Below are 19912 nucleotides of genomic sequence, written 5' to 3' on the forward strand. Positions count from 1 at the left end.
GCAACGCAATATAAAATCAGGATCAGTAATTAGCCAGGGAGCGTACTTTTCATGCCGATGACATTAATCTGACATCACGCTCCGTATAGGATGATCCCAAATAGTTTTATTGTAAATTATTAATCATTAGTCGTCAATCATTTTAATCGTATACAAATTACTTCAAATACAGTAGTCCATTTACATGTGGCATAAATAATACCTACTTGAAATGTGAAACGTGAATAAAATTATTTCTATAAATAAATTTAATTAAATAGTATTGTTAACAACACATTACAAGAAATACGTAGAAAAGAGAATTTCTCTCTAACGTAAAGCACACCATCCTTCTTGCATTCATTACCATGCAAAGAAATTCATAACTTACAATGATTGATGACTAATGATTAATAATTAACAATAAAACAATTTTTGATCACCCTATATGAGGCGTGACGTCAAATTGATGTCATCGGCACGAAAAGTACGCTCCCTGGAATTACTCACATGAACTACGTACACATATAGAGTATAATTTTTTAACATCGTACTTTTTTGAAAGCGTATTTGCGATGCTATTTCAGTCTATTCTTTTGTCTCGTACGTCTTGTATTGAGACCGACTGAAATACTGCATAAAACGTTCGTGGATTTAATTTTTATTATTTTAATCTCAGTATGACCCATCTTTGAATACTATTTGGGACAAAATTACTTTCCTATAGCTCAAGCTGCGTTAAAGTTATTTGTACCTATTTATTTATTCAATTTGACTGTTATTCGTTTAAATTATTCTGAAAATTACTTAAATTATGGTCCTCATTGGTTGACGTGTACCTCTAGATATTAATTTGGCATTTCTATCATAAGTAAGTGATATTGATATTACGATATCTATTTTATGTTATTTACAAAAAAGTCTGATTTTAACATGGATTTTACCAATAATACTTAATATACAGATACTGATTGTAACTATAGCATATACTGTAGCACAAATTTTTAATAACATTTACCCTTCATCGTGAAGTACTAATGAATTTACATACATGAACCTTCTAGGTGTCAAACTATAGTATAAGCTAGAAACTGACTGTGCACACAACATTACACCTTATTTCGGTGTGATATTGTAGCTAATACAACTCCAACTATAGTCTGGCCAACGAGCGGTGACACAACTTTTGGCGCCGAGCGCTTCAAAATAGAGAACGAGTATGTTTTTACTACTATTTTAGTAACGCTGTTGGTTGGCCGGACATATGTGACTTACCAGCACAGAAGGGCCATGTTTCAAGTGCAACAAAGTCCTTGTACGTTCCATCTGAAAGTCTAACAAAAATTATGATAAAAATGTCTTTACTGCTCATTAAAGTCATGAAGTAGAAGGATGCTTCTGCGGTGGAAAGCCATATATTTGAGTAGATTGCGTCGTACCTCGGGCCAAGGCACCAGTGATCGTTAATTTATTGTAATTGGCATTTTGAATGCGCTGTTAACTGCTTAAGGCATTTTGTTTTTATAGTTTCTCAATAAAATGTCGTCTGATTTCTCTATACAATGTAGTTAACTATTGAATTTTATAAGACTTATAAAATAAATATTGATCGATGAATACATTTTTAATTTATTCCTCCAGTTAAACCTTCTAACTACTGAATCACCAATATTAACTATACAAGTATACACATCAAAGTCTTACGATATATAGTATACTCTTTATTATACTGTGTCAAAGTTGGTCAGGAGGTAAATCTTCTAGGAGTTCAAAATGTCCTGTAAATCTTCTGCATAATATTTTGTTTATGTTTTCGTCAGAAGGTTGATGACCTGGGACAAAAAATATATCCGTCTGTCCTAGTTTTTCTCCTGAGGTCATAGCTATAAATTAACCTTTATAATTGACGGTACTGGCACTGACTTCGATACAGGCACAAGATTCATGTATTTTAGGCTGTGCGGATACAAGTAGCGAGTATTCCAACCTTGCTTATTACATTTTTATTGTCTAAAACCATGTTTTAGTTTTCTACAAATATTAGCGCGAAACCAGTACACGCTGTCCCCATTATATATGACGTCCGCACTTTATTGCCATATGAAAGCGGTTTGTAGCGACACTCCTTCAGGGTCAAATAAAATTAGTATCTTAGTAGTTTGTGAATAAAATTTTGTCAAAAATATTGGCGTTGGCGATCCATTGACGTAAGACTGACATTTTAGTAATCCGCGCTTTCTTAGGGGTTTTCTTTGATCAAATAAGTGTTATGATATGAACCGTAGTGTTTTATTACAATTCAAATATTTTCTATTTAAGCATAGAATTAAGCTTTGAATATGACATTCAAAGGATTTGTAACCAAGTGCTCGAGGGCCTGTGTAGCTTTCTTCGGGGGTTTCATGTTGGGGCAGCTGTACTACAACTTTATGCTGAAAGACTTGATGTCTTACGAGATGGGACGAGTGGTATCTATAGTTCTAAGCGTATCCATTGGTTAGTTATAGCTTGTCTTTTTTTTATAAAGTTGCAAGGTTAATTAATCACATATAACATGTGCCAATATAATTACAGTGATATGCACACTTCAGTTTATTTCAGGCTTATTAAATGTAGCTGCGATTCAAATACGATGTATTTCGCTCCTGACTATCCCTATGTACCTCGGCAAGGACGGCCGCCGCGTGCTGAAGGGACTGATACTGACTTATGTTGTTGCTGGTGAGCACGTGTCTTCATTACTGCCTCTCGGCAGCCATACTTCTGATTAATGACGATCGGTCTGGCCTAGCGCATAGTGACCCTGCCTGCTACGCTGCGGTCCCGGGTTTGAATCCCGGTAAGGGCATTTATTTGTGTGATGAGCACAGATATTTGTTCCTGAGTCATGGATGTTTTCTATGCATATAAGTATTTGTATATTATATATATCGTTGTCTGAGTACCTGCAACACAAGCCTTCTTGAGCTTATCGCGGGACTCAGTCAATATATGTAAGAATGTACTATAATATTTATTTATTTATTTTATTTAATAAGTTTATATGCGGAGAATCCACTTAGCGGTGAGGTATCGCCACAATTAAACGCGTAGGTCGAAACATGAGAGAGTAGTATCATTGGTGGATTATTACCTACACCGTCACCGTGATACAAAATTTTACGCCTCACCTTCGCCGTCTTACCGGTACGTGCGACCCAACAGTAAGTATCGGGAGGTCGATTCTGAAAATTCAAATTTATGGTTTTGATATGACCTTGCCAATCTTTAGTACCTAATACCGTCTTCTCCACATTGACCGTACAACAATTTCAGGGCCCATAATGAACATGAGCTTGAACGCTCGCGAGGTGGTGAGGGTGTTCGCGTGTAGCAACGAATTGACACACAACCTCTCCGGTGTGCGCGACGCTCTGATCGCGCGTCCGTTGCAGCAAACAGTAGAGGGGATGGAAGACGAGATCAGAGAGGCTGCGGAGATTATGAAGTTAGTTTTTTTTGGAGTAATTAGGTAACCAGAAAGATCCATACGTAACCTGCGTGCGTAGAATGCACAAACGCTCACGAAACGAAACGTTCGTAGATATCTATCTCTATCGCTCTTGCGTATTGGCGTGACAGAGCCAGACTACCTTTCGCGGCGTTTCGTTTTCGTTTCGCGTCGTAGAAATGCCATTCGGCTACGGGACTTGTCCAGAGTGTCCAGTTCGAAACTTATCGTGCATCAAAGAATGACGGGGATGGAAAATGAGATCATTCAAGCTGCGGAGAGTGCAGAGGCTACGAAGTTCGTTGTTGTCTCTAATTTTGCTATCCGCGGTTGTTAATACTGAATTTTTTTATAGTAGGTACATAGTACCCGGCCCATCAGTTAATCAATGAAAATAAATAAAAGCATTCTTCTACGCGTGGCACGTGTACAGACTGGCTCTGTGTGGACCCGGCTAATGACATTTTTTTTATTACACTTCAAACCTATGGTGTGAGAGGTCATCTCAGACGTCTTTTCAATCAATACAACTTTATTGATAAAGTTACCATTTTCGGAAATAATCTTTAATACGCTAATTTTAAATGATTTTATCAACAGTAGCTTCCAAGAAGTGACTGCGCCAATAGAGAGCGAGATAGAACTAGCCGACGAGCTACCACAAAGTGCTGACCTGACGCGCACAGCCGACGATCTAATCCAAGGAATCCGCTCCAACCACATCGAGGGCAAATACCAGTAAGCATAATACGAGGGTTTACTGGTGAAACCCGATAAATCGAGATAATTTGTCTTTGAAATAACAACATTGTGGAAATTGCACATAGTTCGAATCTCAAAAACCAGTTTGCTCAACTTATCGGGTTTCACCAGTAAACCCTCGCACCGTTATTTTATTACATTATAAATCATAAAAACGAAATAAAATATAAAATCATTTATTATTCACTGGTAATATCCATGATGACTACCCCAGTAGAGAGCGAGATAGAACCTTGTACTATTATATATTCTGTGATAGAACTTAACCAACGAACTGACGCGCACAGCCGACGACCTTATGTATATGTATGTATGCTTATCCAAGGGAACCGCATCAACCACAGATATAATTAATGTATGCTTATCCAAGGGAACCGCATCAACCACAGATATAATTAATGCTTTGAGGCATCAACCATATCCAGTTAAAGTACTAGCACGTACGTGACACGTCGCACACTGGTGATCTATATGAAAGAGGCGCGTTCCCAGCACACAGTCTAAGCTCGTAAATGCGTACTAAGTATGCTTGTATGATTGAAATATGACAGGTCGACTGTTCGCGTTTTTACGGGCGGTGGCGTTTGCGTTTAGAGGGGGTGGGCGGCACTTTCAGCGGGGAGCGGGAGTGGCCATACTGAACGATAGTACTTGTAAAATCTAAGACAGGATCAAAAACCAGGGTGGTTTTTGAACGGTTTCGTAACATACTCTTTATTATACTGTGGTACTAATAAGCAAAACAGTGTTGAATATATTATGTTATGATCTTATGATGTAAACATCATTGACCGGTACCATCCATGATGACTGCGCCGATAGAGAGTGAGGTAAAACTAATCAACGGGCTGACGACTTCACCCAAGGGAACCGCCTCAACAAGCTCCAGTGCAAATACCAGTAAACAAAGCACTAGCTGCGTACACAATAGGTTAATCGTTCATGCATAAGAGAGAACTACATATACCGATATGCACTAATAGATACTGCGATACGCTACGGATATGTACGGATGCGGCACCTTATTTGTAAAATAAAAGCTTAAGGCTGGGCGCACACGGAGGCGACAGTTGCACGGCGACATCTTTTGTCTCTGTCGTTACTATATGCGTCCAAGACAGAGACAAAAAATGTCGCCGTGCAACTGTCGCCTCCGTGTGCGCCCAGGGTAAATCTTTTCCCACTATTATCAACAAACTTTAGACATCATAATTGTGTCATTTACAAAATTTAAATCGGCTTGCAGAATTTTACTAACAGACCAACCAACCGAGGTGTACCAGAAGGAATATATGAAGAAAACGGAATACCGCTGCAACAATGTGTTGTCGGCCGCTGTGGTGCGCAACGACTGGCAGATGTTCCAGGCAAGAAATTTACATATTTACAGACATAAGTATATATCCGGCCAGAGTGCCCTTGCCACTGTACCTATTTATGTCTTGATCACACGTATCGAGTTATGCTCTATCTCGCGACTCTCAGGTTTATGTAGAATCAGTCATCTCTAATTAGTCAGTTTAGAAGACCATATGTTGACCCTAGTCTTTAGTAAGGCCGTAACTATTTCCGCCCAGGCCCACAATCTTGTGGTCAGGCCAAGAGGCCCAGGCATCCTGAAAAGGGCGAGCTTAAGTAGCGACCCAAACTGACTGACTCCACGAGACAGGCCTAGCCTAGTGTGGTGGTCAAAGGTAAAATCTTTTGTAACACTTGGCAAATAAACTATTTTTATTATTTATTTTATTTATTTATTTAAAAACTTGTGTTCGACGCACGCTTGGCGCGGGCCGCCCGCCGATGCTGCGAAATTAAACATGCACGACCTAGGAACACAAGCAAGTGTTCCCGGGAACTTATTCTAGGGGGTACATATTATACCTACAATATATTTATTTATTTATTTAAACTTTATTGCACAAAAGAACAACTTAATGTACAAAAGGCGAACTTAATGCCATGAGGCATTCTCTACCAGTCAACCTTTGGGCAAAGCAGAGAAGATTGTAGGCGGTGCATTAAGAGACCAATTTTGAAATATCAATCAATAGCTTAGACATATAATATATTAACGTACATACAATTACATACTATTTTTACATAAATAACGGGGTTTACAAGCTGCCGGCGTATTATGATTCCAATTTTATCATTTATCCACGTGGATAAAGCATCCGTCACGCTTTGGCAAGTATGTCAGTGTGAGAGTGACAGTTGTCTTATCCACGTGGACAAGTGATAAAATTGGAAGCATGATACGCCGGCTGGTTGTTTCAGACGTGGCAGGCGTGCTCGGACGAGCTGCCGTGGCACGTCGCGGCCGTGTTCTGCGCGCCGCTGATGACGCGGGAGGCACGTGACGTTCCCGGCGCGCTGGGGACTGGCGTTTGTGACAGTAGAATGCAGGTTAGATAAAATTATTTGCTTTTTTCCGAAATTTTACGAACCATGGTGAATATTCATTTCTAATGTTTCACCGGAACTTTATTTACCTTATTATATTCATAACATTTTATTAAATCTGAAGACACGGCATTTTTTTTACATTTTTAATGATACCTATCTACTACTCCTAAGGGCTTCTGAAGCTAAAGCGCAGTTCAATCAAAACGATGTTCTATAAAGTATTCTACGAGCATCTGACAAAGTTACAAATGCAATATCAAAATTTACAAACACTCAAAAGTCGTAAAGTACTTTTTGCGGCCACATTCCGCATGTAACGTGTTGCATATGGCGCGTCCCGAGTTCTCAAATCTGGGGATAGGAAACAGGTGATTTTTTTTGCCAACTCTATTAAGACTGGTCGCTTTTCATAGACTTCTCATTTCTATATTTAGCAAAATGACATCGTTGAATAACTAGTCTTCATATTATTATACGGACGACTCACCGTAGGCGTAACGGAAGCAGCGGAATGTGGCTCTTCTATTTAATAAATGACAATAATTGGGCTTGTAGCAATCTCAGATTTTGACGGATGGAGAGAAATTGTTGAAATTCGACTGCTATGTTCTTCACTTACCACTTTTAACAAGCTATCGGTGGACGTTAATTACATCACTTCCATCGAAGTGTACGCGGAGTCAGGGGCGGCCCACTCCGCGATTCTATCGCCATGCTACAAGTACATGCCGGGGGCCGCGAGTTCGCGGCCCATTCAGTGGTGACGACTTTCGCGTGGCGCAATAAAATTAAATGTCGGCTGCTCGCGTGCGGTCCGTTTGTTAATGTAGGTAAGAATTTAGAATGGCGGCATTTTGTGAACATCAAAGCCGTGAGCCTTCTGTACTTGTACTATTATATATTCTGCGGCGGAGTGGAAATTGTACAACCTAAGACGATAATAATGTTTTTGCAGATATCTTCAGGGTTGGGTGTGGGTTACGCAGCCCTTAAAGAAGCAAAGGCCGAATTAATGAAAGGCCCCGACGAAATTGCCATAACATACCAAGAACCAAATGAATACGACGGTTATGCCGGTGTCCAGGTTAGGAACCTACTTGATAAACTACACTAAAGTACCTACACTTTCGACTACACTACACTTTCGACGTAGGTAATCGTATAGCAATCGAAACTTACAATGCGGATCTCGGGTTTATAACAATTGAAGGCATGTTTACAAAAACAACATAACTACACTAGACATGAATTTACAGGAAACGAAAAAAACTAAATGTCTTCTTATATATTAGCTATTGGACATAAACGTTGTATACGTTATTTAAGTAAGTGGCCATTAGTTCCGAAACACACGATCACACATCTCAAAGACAATTATTTTTGGAAAAAATATTAAAAATAAGTTCGTCAGTTATGCTGTTTTTGTAAAATTTTGTTAGTTATGTTCTTTTTGTTAGAAAATAAAACAAGTTTCTATAGAAATTATGTTTTGTATTCTATCATTTATCTTACTAAACTAGTGGATCTACTTTAATCTTCACATCCGCTGCTGTTGTCATAGTTATCTACCTCCAGAGACGACGATTCTTGACACGTATTATACAAAATTGATTGGTAGAATTGATGGCTCGATGGTTTGACCAAAACCTGCATCAATTTTCTCAAGTCGCCTACTTTGTGAGGATTAAGGGGAAGTGAAGACTCATAAGCACGACATCATTTAAAATTTTAGCAATATTCTTTAGGGTAAGACTTTTCAACGATTCTGGGGATGAAATGTTATTTCCACTCATTTTTAAGATGTGAAAGAAACTTCTGGATAGGTTACGTACATCAAACGCGATAGTTTTGTTTCCATTTTTAGGGTTCCGTAGTCAACTAGGAACCCTTATAGTTTCGCCATGTCTGTCTGTCTGTCCGTCCGTCCGTCCGTCCGTCCGTCCGCGGATAATCTCAGTAACCGTTAGCACTAGAAAGCTGAAATTTGGTACCAATATGTATATCAATCATGCCAACAAAGTGCAAAAATAAAAAATGGAAAAAAATGTTTTATTAGGGTACCCTCCCCTACATGTAAAGTGGGGGCTGATTTTTTTTTTCATTTCAACCCCAACGTGTGATATATTGTTGGATAGGTATTTAAAAATGATAAAGGGTTTACTAAGATTGTTTTTTGATAATATTAATACTTTCGGAAATAATCGCTCCTAAAGGAAAAAAAAGTGCGTCCCCCCCTCTAACTTTTGAACCATATATTTAAAAAATATGAAAAAAATCACTAAAGTAGAACTTTATAAAGACTTTCTAGGAAAATTGTTTTGAACTTGATAGGTTCAGTAGTTTTTGAGAAAAATACGGAAAACTACGGAACCCTACACTGAGCGTGGCCCGACACGCTCTTGGCCGTTTTTTTTACAATCGTACACTTATTTGCCAGTTACATAACCTAAAACGTTACGTAAACTAAAAAAGAGTTTGTATATATTTTATTGAAAATTAAGTTTTTTACGTGAACGATATACAGTTATGTTCTTTTTGTAAAAAACAATGTAGATATGTAGTTTTTGCAAAATGGGTATATTTTTGGGGACTGAGTGTGGACAATTGGGGTCATTTTTGGACACTATCTTTTGCTCTACATATAGATCCTGCTTAGACGAATGCTATGATACCAAAAACTCAAATCCGCAAAAAATGTTAGTTATGTTGTTTTTGTAAACATGCCTTCAATTCTATAAAGGCTTTTCAACGATGCCTCAGATTTAAAATTTACCTTTCAGGCTGCAAAAGAAACCGGAGACAGAGTAAAACAAGCCTTCGAAGAAAAGTTCTCAGTGATCCAGCACGCTCTCACCGTAGTAAACGTGTGCCAAGCCATACTCTTCCTGCGCATAGCTGCAGCAGGACAGGCTTACCACGATCTGTTCCTCACGAACATCGACTTTGATAACGTGTACATCACTGATTTGTTTAAAAAGATCGAAAGGCGAAGACTCATGAAGAATCAGTACACGCTCTTGCCTTTGAAAAAGGAAATCACTACAGTCAACCAATTGGAACCCTAGGAACCAATTGGAACCATGTCATAGTGACGTTATAAATCAGTTTGTAAGAAATCTCTTACTGCTTGTCATTTTGACATGGTTGTAGAGTGGCCTAGGGTTCCAATTGGTTGACTGTGCCTACCTAATACAGTCTTGTACAAGTAGTGGCACGTAAGTTTAGCGCTAAGTGAAAAAGTGGAGGGGATAGCTGCGCACGGGGACGCATACTATAGTCGCATACCCTTCACCCCTGTAGCTCCCTGAGATGAGAGACCTGTTTTTGATTTTTGCGCAATAACTGTCAGCGCTAGAGTTTCCTGCGGCTACTTGTATGCTGTGTAGAATTTGATTAAGTTTCAAGCAAATCTGAGTATTACAGTAACATACATCGTTATATACCACAGATGGAGCGCAGCCGCTACATAGATATATACTCCTTGGCCTATTCTACAGCAGACCGCCATCGTTTGCTGGCGCAGATGCTCAAAGTATTGCTAGAGGTGGGTCAAGCAAGTTCCAAATATGTTACCGAATCTTTAATGATAAATACTGAAGAAACAAATGCCCACAATTTTAGAACGCAGAAGTCAACGGAAGCGCCTTGGCTTTTAAGACATACAATTTCAGCAAACGAGGGAATGGCTTGTTTTTTTGTTATTTTTGAATCAGGTGGTGACGGCTACAACATTTGTGATGTTGGACCGGCTGTTCTACGAAGCGTTGGATGTGGTGAGCCAGCACGCTAGAGTGGAAAGCGAGTCTGGCACCAGGGATTTGGAGATTGAGGTAGGAATTAAGGAAAATCTTAAATACTTTTCTGTACCTAAGCTCGCACATCCACCTGTGGCGGGTTTGCAGTCGACAGGCTTGGTAGCCCTAGGTCCCGGCTCCTATAGTAACTACTAGCCGCACTTTTCGCAACAAAGAAATACAGGCAGTAGTCATATTATATACTTTCATATGTGTAGGTATATAAGTAAAGATTCAGTCTTAGAACCAACTTACGTGTGTTATTTACTCCTCCGTCTCAATACATAGATTACATGGCGCAGCCGGTAGGATCCTAAAGAGGGTAAAGAATCCTCCACTGTTGAATGTTTGAAATCTATTTTTAATCTTATCCAAATGTATATTGTCTCATCATACGTAAAGCAGGGTTCCTTTCTTCCTTTACCATATCCCCGTATTATTTAATCCAGGTAGAAGGTACAGGAATCGTAGCCAACACAATCCGCGCAATGATCTCCCATCTCCGTGAGAATCACGTGCAGGGCTCAGCTACCAACACGTGCTTGCCTCACCCCCGCATAATGCCAGCCATCTTCTACTTGAGGATTTATGGAGGATATGTCTGGGTGCTGCTGCTGCTCTGCATTAATCCTTACACATCGCGATTGAGAAGGTAATTAAGTGGCTAGCTAACTTTTGATAGCTCTTAAGAAAAATCTAAATACCCTACATGATTGGAATTTTCTCGATGCTAGGTTGATCTGCAGCTACTTCTACCCACGGCGAGAAAAACAGCGTGTCTTGCATCTATACAATGACATTCTGAAGAAGCGTGTTAAATTGGACGCCACTCTTCGAAGAAAGGCTGTCCAGGCAAGTCACATCCCACCTTCATTCTAAGCTGTGTAGCTTCTGACGGTATACTATCAATTTCCATTCGACTTTAATCTTTTGAATACTTTTCCTCCCGTGGCAAAAACTCTTTTAGTCGTCTTTGGCGTTCAAAGAGTTAAAAAGTCTTGTCATAAGTTTTCTTTTTTGCTGTGCAGTCAGTCCGTGCCCACTACCTCTCCGGCGAGAGTATCTTGCTCCGCTTCCCGAATATTTTGGGCTGGCTGCGGATGTTACCAGCGGCCAGGATGGCCTGCCTGATCTGCGGGGAGATAGAACCCAGGAATGCCAGTAAGCTAGCTCACATAGACAAAATCTTATCATTGGCTTATATCAAATGCTCTGTTCGCAACGTAACATAAGGCAAACATGTTTGTATAGTTATTGGATTACAGTTTGATTTCTGATCAATGTATCAATCAACTATGTAGAAACCTGATATTTTCAAGCAAGAGTGGTGCCGTTTCTGGACTTGCTAGCCTCTTCCTTTGTAGGTCCCCCTTGCAATCCTTATAGGTACATACAACGTCGCAAAAACACCGGGTCTAACGATGTAGATCTAATTCGTATCTACTTATGGCATGCTCGCTATATCTAAAGTGACACTAGTAGAGAGAGACCAAATATATATTTTTCTGTGCCTATTTTAGAAAGCGGGTGGAAGTCCTGTGACATGCCGAAGTGTCCGTTCCTGTACTGTGCGGAGTGCTGGCTCGAGGTCCGCGGGCGCTGCCTAGCGTGTGATCCTAATCTCGCCGAACTGAGTGACCAGGACTCGCTCAGCGATGATGAGTTACCCGTATTCTGAGGGATTGATGGAAGTATGTATACCGTCACAAAGAGTTGACGGCTTCTTAGCCAGGATTTGCTCAAATAACTGCCTGTATTGATCGTTAATGGTCTTCTAGAAGATTTTTTACGTATTGAGTTTCAGTAGCTTTAGATAGAGGTACCTTACGTTTATTTCTCTGTAATTCTACTGTTTTACATTAAGTATTAAAATACATGTACATCTAAATAAACAGTTTTATTTCAAAATAGTCCGTATTCTAGTTGTTCGCCGACCGTAAGATTACTGACGAATTGAATGTTCTCCGCGATCTCATTGCAGAGCAGCGCGAGGCCTGTCAGGCTTCCTTCCTTCTGGTCGTTGAAATTATACACCAACTGAAATAAAACTACAATTAAAACTGACGAACAATGTCCTCTTCTGATTAGCGAAAGTACGCTACTACCTACCATGGGACTTGGGACATGGGACAGACAGAAGGAATAGAATCGTCAGTCAAAGTTTTGCACCAACAAACATCAATATCTCGCGCCGGAAAAGATTGTTGACAAGGTGCTAGCCATAAAAATCTATACACTATCCAAATGTAAAACATTAGTAATCTAACTAACCGAGAGGAATTCGTCATAAGTTATCCATCCATCGTTGTCAGTATCAGCGGCAGTGAATTTTTCTTTTCGCAGCTCCATAGAACTCTCATCTCCAAGACTTTCAAGCACGGCTCCACTGGAAAATACACAAAATATTCTACTATCCAATAGGAACCACTAGGGTTCGTTCATTAGAGTTCACCATTGTGGGGCTGGATGGATTGTGTGATAATATGCATGTCTTAATGTGCTCTACCAGTGGATCAACAGATTGTAGGGAGTTTGATCTACCACTGATTCTAGTGGATACCTACTACTGGACAGGGGCGCAATGGTAAAATTAATTTCAAAACTCAATGAACACGAATCGGCTAATGAGAAGGCGATCTTCAGTTCATAGCGCATGAAAACAAACGTAGATTCCCAGGTGAATTATGATCCCGTGAGAATTAAAAGAACAGTCAGTGAGGGCGATAAAAGAGAACTCTCTTGCAAATTATTTCTCGCTAAGCTACTCTCCGATCGTCTACGCAGAAAAAGTCAGTCTGAAATTTGTCTAGTCTATACTAACAAGTCGCATCCGAGCATGCCGTTGGGCTGTGCAGGTTGGCGATGGTCACATAGCTCCACCCGGGGAACCGCTGGACCACCTGTGTGCTCCATCTCTTTCATCTCCTAGCCACTAGAGAAAGGTCTCCACTAACAAGTTGTCGCAGCCGAGCTTGCCGTTGGCCTGGTTGACGAACAGCAGGAACAGGCTATGCAGGTTGGCGATGGTCACGTCGCACCAGCCGGCTAACCACTGCACCACCTGTGTGCTCCATCTCTTTCATCTCCTAGCGCTAGAGAAAGGTCTCCACTAACAAGTCGTCGCAGCCGAGCTTGCCGTTGGCCTGGTTAACGAACAGCAGGAACAGGCTATGCAGGTTGGCGATGGTCACGTCGCACCAGCCGGCTAACCACTGCACCACCTGTGTGCTCCATCTCTTTCATCTCCTAGCGCTAGAGAAAGGTCTCCACTAACAAGTCGTCGCAGCCGAGCATGCCGTTGGCCTGGTTGTCGAACAGCAGGAACAGGCTGTGCAGGTTGGCGATGGTCACGTCGCTCCAGCCGGGGAACCGCTGCACCACCTTCTGCGTGCTCCAGCGGCGGTCCAGCTCCTTCATCTCCTGGCCATTTGGAGTTTAGTATTAAATTTTCTTTGTGTGCAAAACAAGCAAATCACTAAATCGTATTAGTTACCTGCAATACCTACCTCCAATTTACGGGTCAATATACTAGTTTACTATGGGACCAACTCCAAAACCGCGAAAACAATTGACTGTTTCATTAATTTTGCCTGTCTCATCTTGACACATTCTATGTGACTTTTTTTCGCAATTACGGTGTTTTTCGTATACTTAAGTAAAAGTTGTTTAGTCTTGAACTCTTGATCTATATTTTCACTCCATAAATTATTACAAGTTACTAAACCACCAGCACCAATAAATTGCTCTGATATTTAGAATAAGATGAATATTGTACACTGTTGACAATTTAAAAGTGCTTATTGTAAGCCTATTTGAATAAAGAATATTTTGATTGATTGATTGATTGAAACAAACATACAAGTATACTTAATATAGGTAGTACTGTAAGAGAGTCGGCCTATCAGTGGAGAGCATCCAAACATTTAAACAACGCTTTGAATCAATATTTTTTTATATTTTAGGAGCTAAGTACAACCGTTCACTCTCAATCGCTGCTTCTATATGAATGCCCCATTGAAGTGTCTGTTTTCCTTGACGTTCTTATACTGTTCCAATTTTAAATCAGGGACTGCCAGTCAGCGACCATGACTGCTGTAAAAGGTTTCATTCCGAATGCGAAACCTCTTACATATCCCTCCCCCTTATGTTAGAAGCAGCCATTGTTCACAATACTACACCCTATCCTATCCTATTCTACCCTAACTACCGGTTGGCCCTACCTAAGCCAGGCCCCCCTACATACAAAAAAAAAAAATCTCCTAACACCCAATAGTGACAGCCTCATTCAAGGTAGCCAACATCTAACGCTCTTTGCGTGGTTGCCTAGTCCACGGTTGAGACCGCCATAATTTGGATAGTTGGACTATAGCCAAGGTCCTCGCAAATTAGTCAGATATGGACTATGGTTAGGAAAACCAATGGCAAAAACCTAACCCCTGCCCATCGACTAAACCCTTTTATTTTGAACTTTCTGACAGCTAATTGTCTGTGGCCATGACTAGATGACATTGACATGACAGCTGTTAGCAAATTCACCTAACTTCAAGTAAAAAAACAAGGCAAAACGTTTATTTCACATGAAAAAACATAATAAATTTTGAAGATGCCGATTCTTGTTGGCGGTGGCGTTGAAGTGGGGGCTTCTCATGGCCGCCAATCTTCCCGCCGCGCCGGTTGCGAAGTGAAGTGGAGCCCGAACGGCTCATGAAGATTGCTGCAGCTGCAGTGCGCTGCACGTTGGTGATGACGACGAAGTGGGGGTTGCATATGACCGCCAGCCATCTCGCCACACCGTGAACAGCTGGATCAACTGGTCATCTAGTCGGCCTTGTCTTGATACATGTAAAAGAAATGTGTATGAACGTTGTTCTTTGTAGTCAGGAAATTATAAGGGTGTTGTGACGTATTACTCTATAACTTCAAACAATTATATCTATTTATTAAATATTTACAGTTTGGGGTGTGTTTTATTCCACAGTTTACATATTTTCATATAACTTAACCTTATTGGTAGCTATAGGAATACATTATGGAATAAATAAGCCTATGAAATAGTTTTTATTCTAATATAAACATTGCATAAATAATATGTATAGTATTCTACATGTTATATATTGCGCCAAAATAATTAGTTCTATGTGGTTATTTACAAATAATTATCCTTTTTAACATTAGGGATAGGCAAATGACATTTTTTGTCACAAGTCGTTTTTCCTTTGAAATAATGTACATTTTAGTTCACTAATCACAATTATTCCGTAAGTTCTACAATATAATGTATAATTAAAAGATTGAAACTAAATTTACATTGCCTATCTAATGTAACCTACATATCTAGGAAGATTTACTGCATATGTGTATGATTAAGTATATAGGTATGATGGAGCTGACGTTGACGCAATTGGCGTTGACGCCCCTGTTATTGTATAGGAGCTACATAGTGTTTCCTTATCAGGTATTGTGGTTGGCAATGAAATTGAAACACTTTCAGTGAGTGGTATATTTAACTGAGGGGATTTGTCGGCTTCAAAAATGTCTACGTATTGCCAAACTGCTTTCCGCAAATCCTCTTTTGTTTGTGCCTGTATTGTCGCAAAATACATTTTGTATTTCTCACTGGTATTTCTCTGGAAGTGTTTTATAAATGTCTCATTGTTTATGCCCGTCGCTTTGGTGGCTAAAGCATCCAGAGCATAGTAATAGTCTAACGGCGACTCATGAGGTGCTTGTGTTCTATAATAAAATGCCTGTGCATAATTGACGCGTGATGGAAATTCCTTTTTGAGCTTGTCATATATGTCATCAAGGGATGCAAAGTTGTTGAAATTTGCTTTGTAAAATTGCAAAGCTGGTCCGCTTAAATATGCCGCAATTGCATATTTATTTTGTTCCTCCTTATATTTTTTTACTTGAGAAACAATTTTGTACTGGATGATGAAATCTTCAACGTCCGTTGTTCCGTTGAATTTTTCCAATTCCATGTTAATGTCTATTTTGCACAGCTATGTTCTAACTACTGAATGGGTGACACTGAATATTCGATAATAAGAAATATATCACCCGGAATAGCTCTTCGTATCGGCGACGATGGTCACTTTGTTTTCCTTCTTCTTAAAGCGCGTTTGGCTTATCGCTTGGCATGCGCTTCCTCGCGCTGTGAGGTCGGGGTTCGTTGTCTGAAAACTCTGAAACCGAAACTAGGGGAAACTTTCAGACGTTAGCGCCTCCACTATGTAAGAGAGTCGGCCTATCAGTGGAGAGCATCCAAACATTTAAACAACGCTTTGAATCAATATTTTTTTATATTTTAGGAGCTAAGTACAACCGTTCACTCTCAATCGCTGCTTCTATATGAATGCCCCATTGAAGTGTCTGTTTTCCTTGACGTTCTTATACTGTTCCAATTTTAAATCAGGGACTGCCAGTCAGCGACCATGACTGCTGTAAAAGGTTTCATTCCGAATGCGAAACCTCTTACAGTACCTATCTTGCGTGTCCCACAACAAAGCAACGAGCGATGCCCCAAGGGTAATTTGTCGGAACACTCTGTCTTAATTAGGTAAATATCTATCCGGTCATGTTTACTTATACCTTATACTTACCCACTGCCGGTTTTGTAAACTAGAGAAGGTTAGAATACATAATACATAATTTTACCATAATTATCTACCATATCTACCAGTCAGTATCAGCAACACTAGCGGATGAAATTGAAACTACGCAAAAAGTATTCTTTTTTTTTTGATGTGTTGTGCGGGAATTTAGAGCTTAACTCTATACTAGCCTCTATATGGATTCGGGGGAGCCAAGTGTCTTTTTAAACTACAACTACTTATACCAAATTGTGATGATGTTCTAAAACTAACTGCCATGGTTTATTCGTTTAACATAGAGACATAGCTCTTTATGTTGCACCTTACACCATTAAAGAACGAACGTAGGTACTTAAGGTACAGCGGGACAAAACTCGACTGGGGGCCAAATGTAACTGGTCCATTTTTTCCATGTTTTACAATGTTTGCATTATTAAATAGAGTGTCCACCGGTTACACATGGTAGGCGTGTTCAGTGGATACATGTAGAACTCAACATCATAGTGTAATAATGGAAAAAATGGATTAGTTACAATTGCCCCCCAGTCGAGATTTGCCCCGACCTTATATATATTTGTGGCGTACCTAGACTGATACGTTTTATTACTGATGCTGAAGTGATTAATCAATGGTTAGTGCAATCGCACTAACATCAACACTTAAATATCTTAACTGATCACTATTAATCACCCTGTTACTGTTACCTACAAAACTGTCAGATGTTTAGATGAAGAAATGCCATACTTGGTTATACTGGCGCTGCTCTGCCAGCCTCTTGTAGAACAAGTCCACGAGCTTGTCATAGTCCGTCATGGCGGTCTTTGGCTGGTCTGAGAGACGCCGCACTGGTTCCCCTGTTTTGTAAAACGGTAAGTAGATCTCATCTAGCATCAACTATTGTCATATCTGCTGACCCGACGGGGCCACATTTAGAGACTCGCTAGGGACTTTTTAGGACATTTTCACTTTTAAGGGAACGTATGCCCTTCTCAAACGTAAGTACCTAACCATTTCAGGTGCCTGGGTCTGGCCCTTCTCTGGACATAGACAGAAATCTGTCACTGTTAGAAATGTTACAGATCGATAATCACAGCTTTTAATGGCAGCGTCAACTTGATCAGTCTTAAAAAATATACAGCGAAGTTTTTGTTTTAAAATATACCTACGTATTATATTACACAAACCTTTGGATTAAGCTAGTTTTACGACATCTACGGAAGTACAAGCTTCGCTCTTTCAAACAATATTGTAACTGTTATCATGATGTTGTAAGACTGCTAAGAAAGACGCTACTAGTTTGAGTTACCTACCTAGTCTACCTACCTACTATCTACTTAAAACAAAAGGCGGTTTTCTTATCCCTTGGTGCGCTGCAGGCAATTTACCCAGGAAAGTAAAACTTCTTTGTTTTTAGCTCATTTCTAGTAAGTAGGAAGGTAATTTGGTTTGGAAATTTGTAGCGAAAGCGTAACCCGGGGGCAGTTTTGTTTGTCGAGTTTCTTGGGATGCGGTTAGCGTCAACTTTGTTAATTTGAGCAAGGGTGAGCGAATCGGACCGAGGGTGATGCGAGTGAATGGACTTCAAGGGAATTTGAGATTGGAGAAATCGATAAAACCATGATTCATAAGATAAAGCATCTTATATTTATATACTTAGGTCTTTGCCATGAATATGCTTGTATAAATACTCTGATATTTAGTGTCTTATATTCTAACCATACGCAGGTTTAATCTGTACGGAAAACGGAGAATCATGGAATGTAAGGAAAGGACACATATCTACTTTTAACGACTGCTCTTTCCATGACTCCACAGATATAATAAGCTACTACAATAAGTGCAATGTCCGAACATTTTACCGTATTCGCGTTACTATTTTGCAAGGACTAATTGCTACCCGGAATCTTAGGCTCTTTAAGTTCTAGAAAAATCCTAATACCTGTAAAGTAAGACTTGCCTGATACTTGCCACCAAGCTCACAAGTTTGGTAAGGTGTAGCAGTGAAATCTTCCTGCCTACAAGGCCTATATAAAACAGTTATTTGTTATACAAGGGGGCAAAGTTGTATTTTAACGCCGAGTGTGGAATTGAAAAACGAGCAAGTGAAAGGATTCTATAGTTGAACCACGAGCGAAGCGAGTGGTTCGAGAATAGAATCCTGAACTTGCGAGTTTTAACACACGAGAAGTAAAATACATTTGAACCTGAGTGTAACACAAAACTTTTCCCCTCACTATAGCGAGGAAACTACAACGCAAAAAAATGCGTTTATCACTGCTTCCAGTAGTTCCACAGGTGGTAAATCATCTTAATTACTGGATTCACCTACTTTTATCAATTTTAAAGCAGTTAATTTGACTTTATTCAAGGTCAAATTACTTTACCCTCTAGTGGATAAAATGCGTTTTTACCCGCTGGTATTAAAGGACAAAACACGTGTTTCCGAGCTAGTGAGGGGAAATAAAAATGACTTACCTGTGGCAGTGAAATCTTCCTGCCTGTAGAAACATATTGGTTTCCTTTTCACGGGATACTCGAAAAACCTCCCCAAACCGGAAAAGAAAGAGCTAAAGTTGATGCCCATCGTTTACGCGACAGCTGTGTTGACTGTGTCAACATCAACATGACTTTTATGACAGTAGCTGGGACGTTTTGGTTCTCCTTGGTCGCGGTAGTGTTGATGTTTGTGTATCGTTAGAATGCCTCTGCGGCGATAGCTATACGTATTAGTATAAAAGTTATGGCTAGATTAGGTAGGCATTTATCATATAAATCATGAAAATCGGCAAAAAACTGATCAATTTTAGGTAGGTACTTACTTGCCTAACATGAGTTTAACAAGGTTATATGTATTACTTGAAATACCTAGTAGACAGCTTCCGCTCTGA

At 39.9% G+C, this 19912-nt stretch overlaps 2 protein-coding genes across 2 annotated transcripts; one reads left to right on the forward strand and one right to left on the reverse strand.

The window, feature by feature from the left end:
• The first annotated feature begins 1905 nt into the window (after positions 1-1905).
• On the forward strand, positions 1906-12313 carry LOC125234450 (protein sneaky). Its single transcript, XM_048140696.1, has 14 exons — positions 1906-2475; positions 2581-2700; positions 3295-3466; positions 4070-4207; positions 5478-5598; positions 6509-6637; positions 7593-7721; positions 9418-9669; positions 10086-10181; positions 10351-10467; positions 10881-11083; positions 11166-11283; positions 11460-11592; positions 11952-12313. Exons 1-14 carry the CDS (start codon positions 2319-2321, stop codon positions 12107-12109), a joined length of 2043 nt encoding a protein of 680 aa, XP_047996653.1. The 5' UTR covers positions 1906-2318; the 3' UTR covers positions 12110-12313.
• On the reverse strand, positions 12314-19608 carry LOC125234944 (troponin C-like). Its single transcript, XM_048141367.1, has 5 exons — positions 19500-19608; positions 17769-17878; positions 13706-13851; positions 12703-12817; positions 12314-12468 (listed from the first exon to the last, which is right to left on the reverse strand). The coding sequence occupies exons 1-5, from the start codon at positions 19606-19608 to the stop codon at positions 12334-12336; spliced, it is 615 nt and encodes a 204-aa protein (XP_047997324.1). The 3' UTR covers positions 12314-12333.
• Between the last annotated feature and the right edge of the window lie 304 nt (positions 19609-19912).

Source organism: Leguminivora glycinivorella, chromosome 16 (genome assembly GCF_023078275.1).
Source record: "Leguminivora glycinivorella isolate SPB_JAAS2020 chromosome 16, LegGlyc_1.1, whole genome shotgun sequence".
In the NCBI taxonomy this organism is placed as follows: Eukaryota; Metazoa; Arthropoda; class Insecta; order Lepidoptera; family Tortricidae; genus Leguminivora; species Leguminivora glycinivorella.